The sequence below is a fragment of the Hoplias malabaricus genome, chromosome 13 (assembly GCF_029633855.1).
Source record: "Hoplias malabaricus isolate fHopMal1 chromosome 13, fHopMal1.hap1, whole genome shotgun sequence".
Lineage (NCBI taxonomy): Eukaryota > Metazoa > Chordata > Actinopteri > Characiformes > Erythrinidae > Hoplias > Hoplias malabaricus.
Genome location: NC_089812.1, coordinates 15,710,940 through 15,717,969, shown reverse-complemented (window position 1 = coordinate 15,717,969; position 7,030 = coordinate 15,710,940). Strand labels below are relative to the sequence as shown.

Below are 7,030 nucleotides of genomic sequence, written 5' to 3'. Positions count from 1 at the left end.
GAAAGCCTTATGAATCTAGTAGTTACTGGTTGTATTTCTACATGAGGTGTCCACAGATAAAAACTCTTCAACATTAGATAACTGCCAAGTTAGATTCCTGATTAATCGTAACAATTATCCCCATGAGGTTTGGCAGGAATTGCCACTACGTAAGATATACTGTGTAATATTAATTGACAAAATGAAGGCATACAAAGATTGATCTATGGTGGGTAACATTAGGTATGTTTCCATATACAATCAGAGTTCCTCCATTGATATAAGCCTCATTAAAATAGCCTTTGTCAGATTTATAACCTTTGATCACAATTGTGAATGGTGGGATTAAAATGGATTACTGATATACAAAGATAAACTAGCACAAAATAAATGTAACTGCAAATTTTTATTGGTGATAAAATATACATTTGAAAAATGTTAATTTTGGCATTTTCCATGCATCCAAACCACAATCTTACTGTTTAAACTCACATAAAAACAAGACAAGACAAAGAGGACAGACAGAATAATACATGAAAAGTGTGAGATCATGTTCTAAAAAAAGTGTGCAGAGAAAAACATGAGCTCCGATTTATCTTTGTGAGGCACTAAAGCCTTAACTATACAATCAGACTCAAGAATTCTAATACAGGAGGAGGAGGAGAAAAAAAACTCAATGAATAATCTACAACAACTGAGTCCGACTGACAAGCACAGGCTGAGAACCCCTGACATGGTGCTATAAACAATACTGGCTTTTTTACCAGAAAAATACAAAGCTTGATTTGTACATTAGCAAGCCCAGGTCGCTAATTTATACACTCAAGCTTTGCACTACAGTGTGTATGTAGGCTGGTGGTTATTAAAAACAGGGTCAGTGGGCAGGGGTGGGCTTTGGCTGATTGACTGGTGGCAGTACTCTCCGGGAGTTTGCTTTCACCCAGGGATGCTCCATGACACTCTTCAGAGGCAGACGCATTGAGGGGCTGTGTCTCAGCAGCTTGGAGATAAGGTCCCGAGCACCATCAGAAACCACTTTTGGAAACTGCAGATCCACCTATTTTTACAGAGATCACAAACACAGGTTACACCAATTTATTTATAGGAAAGAAAACACCTGAATTCAAAACACATATTCAGTTCTATATTAGTAACAAAATAAAAGGTCTCAGTCATATGGTGATTTTCACAAGCACAACTAGCACATTAGTCTGGTCATGTGTTTAAGATCATGATGTCATGTGTTCACATGGTATTCTCCAACATGTAGTTTCTTCAAGACACGGTGCTAAAATAAGTTAGGCTATGCATTTTTCTAGGATTGACCCGATTCTCTCAACGCCAGAGTCAGATTACAGCATCATTTACAAAGTGTGCTATAAGAGGAGGGAGTGTGAGCTTGCCGCCTAGAGGAAATGGAGGATTGGACTTAAGATCGAGCTCAATAAAGTCGATACAGATCAGTAAAATAATGCCATGACAGGGACATCCCTAGCAGTTACTCCATCTGACATTCCCGTGGCAGTGTATACTGTTGTTCTAACAAACATAAGCCAAATCTGGTGAGCATTCAGAAGTAAACGGCCAAAACATGTTACACACACACCTTGGTAATGCGTTTGTATGTCTCTGAGTGGGAGCCTGTTTCAAAAGGAGGATTTCCCACCAAACACTCGTAGCACAGAACACCGATGCACCACAAATCCACTTTCTCATCATGAGTGTGGCCCTCAATCATCTCCGGAGGAAGGTAGTCCAGAGTCCCACACATGGTACGACGCCTACAAAAGAACACAGATGAACACATTGTACAAAACTGCTTCAGTTTTAAAGCTTTATTAATGGGAGACTATTAGCAATATCTAAAACAGCCTATTCATGATGCACCATACTAGGGATGGGCGGTATCCACATTTTTCAGTCTCTAAAAATTATCGCAATACACAGTATTACCATATTGGGAGGGGGTGCTTTGTCAGGCTGCACTGAGCCTTATATTGTGAGCACAAAGCCAAGTGAATATAGCTAAACACATTCCGACAGTGTACACAGACACACATGTTGACGATAACGTTTCTGAAAGTGCAAATTTCAGCAACTGGTGCTGAAGGAACAGAAAAGTTTGAAAATTAACGAAATAAGACGGTGTACACTGTGTAGAAGCACAGCTGGCGCTAACAGGCACTTGTGGTTTAGCACACCACAGCAGATTTTTCAGTAAATTGAGGCTCAAAACACACAGAGGATAAATCCATATACCTGTGAGCACAATGTTGAGTAAAGGATTTTCTGAGAATTTTGTCTTTTTACAGCTTTCTTCCTCTCTTTTAACGCAAATTTCGCACTAAAATTACAACTGCGGAGGGCTTGTGTTTTTCTCGACAGGTTTTCAGACTGACATCAGCAGTCCTTGACCTCCCACAGTGCCCCACCCTGTGGCTCTCTTAAATGCACATGGACATTTTAGCCAACTTTTAAAGACACACAACAAAAATTTGACACACCACACACACGTCATAAATACCACCCCCCTTTTTTAGATACAGTGGTATATGGTATTATCGTTATACCGCCCAACCCTACATTTTCAATAGGAGACATATCTGGACATAGGCCAGTCAAGCTCACACATTCTACAAAGCCACACTGTTGTAACAAGTGCAGAATGAAGCATGACAATGCCTGGTTAAAATAGACAGGGAGTTGCTAGGAAAAGACAGTCTTGACGGCAGCTTCATTTCCCGATGAAACACCTGACTGTGTTAAGTGACAATGATTTTCCAAATAGCTCCCAAGTCCATGTGGCTAAGTCCATGCCAGTTTCTCAAACAATACTGCCTGATAGTTCAATGACAATACGTATTCAGCAAGTTTCTAACCCTGGCCTTTACACACAGAGGTTCCCAATGATACATTTGCTAATTATGAACTTTAGAAAGCGAAAAATTATTTTCAATCTTGCACTGAGAAACACTTTTTTTTTTTTTTTTACTATCTGACAATCACGAGCCATGAACCATGCCTCATTCTTGCTTGGAAAGTCGAATTCTTTTGTGGAAGTTACATTTATACTCAATCTTGATGACCTGCTACACGTTAAACTGCTTTGTTACTTGTATAATCTTTTCAGTCTTAATCTGCCTCTCTCGAACCTTTCTGAGTGTGTTGCTGGCATCAGTTTGTGCAGATACAAGATAAAAGCAAAACGAGTATTAAAGGCTGCAGATTACCTTAGTGATGGTGCATGGACAGACCAACCGAAGTCAGCAATTTTCAGCTCTCCTCTGAAACCAAGTAGCAGATTCTCTGGCTTTATGTCTCGATGGATCACCTTATTCTCATGGCAATATAGTAGTGCATCAGAAATCTCCTCCATAAACTGCTCAAGCACACATGAACACACACACAGCCCATATACACTCAGTCAAAAATAAAACAGCTCTAAACATTGTTTAGTAACAACAGACTGGGGGGTGGGGGGCATTTCCTTGTCTGTGTAAGAGAAACGTAGTTAGAGTTACAGGGCCGAAAGGGCATAAAGTAGTGTGTCTCACAGTTGCCGTGCGCTGGTCACTGAAGCGTCCACAACGCTGCATTTCTTTGTACATCTCTCCACGTGGTGCATATTCCAGAATCAGAAAGACACGTGTAGCGTCATGAAAGTAGTTGTAGAAGCGCAGGATGTTTGGATGCCTAAACACAGACAAACCTATTTAATACAAAGCCAGGCAACTCAGTGCCATATTAGTTGAGTAACAATTTTCCAAGATGGGTTTAAACACTTTTTTCTGACCAATATTAAGCTTCAGCAATTTAATGTTCCAGCAAACCAGACAATAAACCATAACCAAAGAACAATCAATGTTTGTCTTAAGATTTAAAAAAAAAAAAAAAAAAACACCCCAGAAAGTAAAAATGTAGTCAGAGCCAGTTAAAGGAAACCAAATAACCTCTTGACAGCTCTGCTCCTTATGCAACATTTATAAAGCTATGTAGACTTTGTAAATATTGAAACGTTTACTGCTCATCTCAATATCTTAAAATCAGCATCTGTTAGGCTCACTGCGACCCTGAAATGGATTAAGCAGCAAACAAAATGATGATAATGATCTATTAGGTTGTATAACTTTTGCTACACTAGAAATAAAAGGGTCCAAGTAAAATTATGGATGCATTTAGGTACATATTAATTTTACTAATTAACAAGAAATCCACTTTATAAAATTTCAGTACAATTCTTTTAAGATACAACCATTCAGAGTGTACTGAAGAAAAAGGCAGTGAAGGCATTGTCAGATTCATGAAATAAATCCAATAAAGATGACTCCAGTAGAAAAAGCTAGGAAATTTAGTATCTGCCTTTACACAATCAAATATACAAACCTCAGGTGAGAGTGGATCTCTATTTCTCTTCTGAGCTGGTGCTCCACACCCTCTTTCTCCATTTGAGATTTGAAGAGCACTTTCAGAGCCACGATCACTTTCAACTTCTTTTCTCTAGCCAAGTACACATTTCCAAACTTGCCTTTCCCTAGTGGCCTCCCAATGTCAAAGTCTTTAATAGTGAACTTCCTATAAAAACATAGAGAATAGTCAAAACACATGATTCTAGGAAAAATGTCCTGTCACTCCACACACAAATTGATTATAAACAAATACAACTTTTAACATTCTGCCCATGCATGTTTAAATGCCATAGACTTTGATATGATAAATATTAATCTTGCATTTGTTAAAAGACATAATGAAATTTTGTGGATGATTTGTTACTTATTTGGTGAACGGGCTTTCACTGGAACTCTGCCTGGACCTAAAAACAGGAACAAAAGGATTTTATAGCCACCCTATAGACTGGACAAGTGTGTGTGTGTGTGTGTGTGTGTCTGAAACTAAACATCAGGGTCTGGTAATAAGCATTTTAACAGTATTAACAGCCTGCAGGTATCAATACTAGAGTGTATTTACCCATATTTTCTGTTTCTGCTCCAGAATTTGTAGGTTCTCTCAGGGGTCCAACCACTGCAGTCTGTGAAAGATGAGGTTAGTAAGGTCATAGTGCTTAACGTACATGAAATATATAAAATGGGGTGCATTTCCTCATGTTACTAAAAGGGTATTTTCACTGATTTTGCAACATATGTTCCAGTTTCAGACCAATTGATGAGATGTAGGCAGATTAATTTAGAGGTGTTTAAAGTACAAGGTAGAGAAACTGTGTAACTCTGATTTCTAAACATTTGTAGTAACATACCAGGGTCTAGATGTCTACACTGCAAATATGGCAGTGTTATTTACTATACAAAATAATCAGTGAGTCTCTCATTCTATGAACCGTCTTTAAATAGTAAGTTGTCTTACTGCAATGTCGAAAAAAAATAACACTGCAATTTATATTTGCATGAATTTCAAATAACTTTAATAACACGTTAAAGTGTTATTACGTAAGGGACAACAGTTCAGACCCATATTTTTTTAAAAAAGGTATTACTATTTTAACTTTAATAAAATGACATGCAGAGATACAAGTGAATACTTACAGCAAATTTAAAAGTAATATTCTATACATTACAACCCTTCGGTCATATTCACCGTTGCAAAGGAAACAGTCAGTAACTTATGTTTCCCTGCAACGTTTTATTTATTTTTACCGTTTTCACATAAGACCAATTAATATTAACGTTAGATTTAGTTGCCAAATTAACTCATACAATAACAAAACAGAGAGAATAGAAGTATCATCACTAAAAATGCAAGCTAGCATAACATTCATTATTTTCAACCAAGACCCCTAGGGTTAACGTAAATTTAAAACAGGACCTATGTTTTGTTTCCACCGCAAGACAGCTTCGTTAATTTGCCGAAATGAATAATGCGTGTTTGTTTAATAAATAGATATTTAATTAAATTTACCTGTGTGAGAAGGTTTTGTGGATTGCGGTTCTCTTTGTTCTGAAAATATAAACAGCAAGCGGAACATTAGCTATTTTGAGAAGAGTTTAAAAAACAACTTTATGTTACCACTTTCAGCGGTTGAAAACAAATTAAGACATTATTTGGGTTTATATTGATGACGATTTTGGCGCTAGCTTCAGATAATACACTCTACATTTTCAAAATGGTGTTCTGTAGCATTCAGCTCCTTCAGCGCTTACACACAGCACCCTATTCCCGTCTCCACACACGCCCTATTCGTATGTTAAAATACTTAAATAAATAAACCAGTTACCTGCATATTTTCACTAGAAAAATGACCAAAATTCCGCAATAAACTGTAGTTTTGTTTCTTCTGCAGTGCTACTTCCACCTCGCTGTACTTTCCGCCATCAACCGCCAACAATTTAAAAACCAACCAACGACACTTTTGCTCTGCGATTGGCCGAGTCTGCTCATGCTTCTCTGTGATTGGCTGAATCTGGTCATACTACTCTTTGATTGGCTCCGCCTGATTATTCTTCCCTTTGGACGGCTCAACCGGATACTTCTTATGTCTTTCTCTGATTGGCTCAGTCAATTTAAACTTCTCTGATTGGCCTAATCTGTTCATAATTTTCTGATTGGCTTGTGTGTTTATGTGCGTGTGGAGAAGACGCTGTTACCTGTATCCATTTGATATGTGTATTGTGAATTTAATCAGAATAATGACTCTAAATTATAATTTCGCTTTTATATATTTTATTTTACATGTCAATAAATTATTAAAATGTGTGTGGTGTGTGCCTGTTGAAGATGCTGTTACATATATCCATGAGACATACTGTGCTCAATCAATTTTTACGTCTCTGGTTGGCCGAGTCAGCTCATAATTTTCTGAATGGTGACATATTTTATGTCTCGCATGTTTGTGGAAAAGACGCTGTTACCGGTATCCATGAGATATGTATATTATGAATTTAATCATGAACTGAGTAATAACTTGGATGTATCATTTTGGTTTTATATATTTATATGTTAAATCCAAATAAAGTATTAATTGTGTATGTGTCTGTGTTATAATTCATTTTGTTCCACTGCCACAGGCGTACAAAATCTGGGGCAGCCTTGGCCTAATGTT

General features: G+C 37.5%; 1 protein-coding gene across 2 annotated transcripts; it reads right to left on the bottom strand.

Moving 5' to 3' along the window:
• Positions 1-372: 372 nt before the first annotated feature.
• On the bottom strand, positions 373-6,400 carry aurkb (aurora kinase B). Of its 2 annotated transcripts, XM_066642313.1 has the most exons (9): positions 6,206-6,400; positions 5,890-5,928; positions 4,945-5,005; positions 4,750-4,789; positions 4,363-4,551; positions 3,534-3,672; positions 3,210-3,358; positions 1,586-1,760; positions 373-1,036 (listed from the first exon to the last, which is right to left on the bottom strand). In XM_066642313.1, exons 1-9 carry the CDS (start codon positions 6,209-6,211, stop codon positions 854-856), a joined length of 981 nt encoding a protein of 326 aa, XP_066498410.1. In that variant the 5' UTR covers positions 6,212-6,400; the 3' UTR covers positions 373-853. The 2 variants fall into 2 exon arrangements, with proteins under 2 accessions (XP_066498410.1, XP_066498409.1); XM_066642312.1 differs by lacking the exon at positions 5,890-5,928 and having other exon boundaries at positions 6,206-6,379.
• Positions 6,401-7,030: the final 630 nt, after the last annotated feature.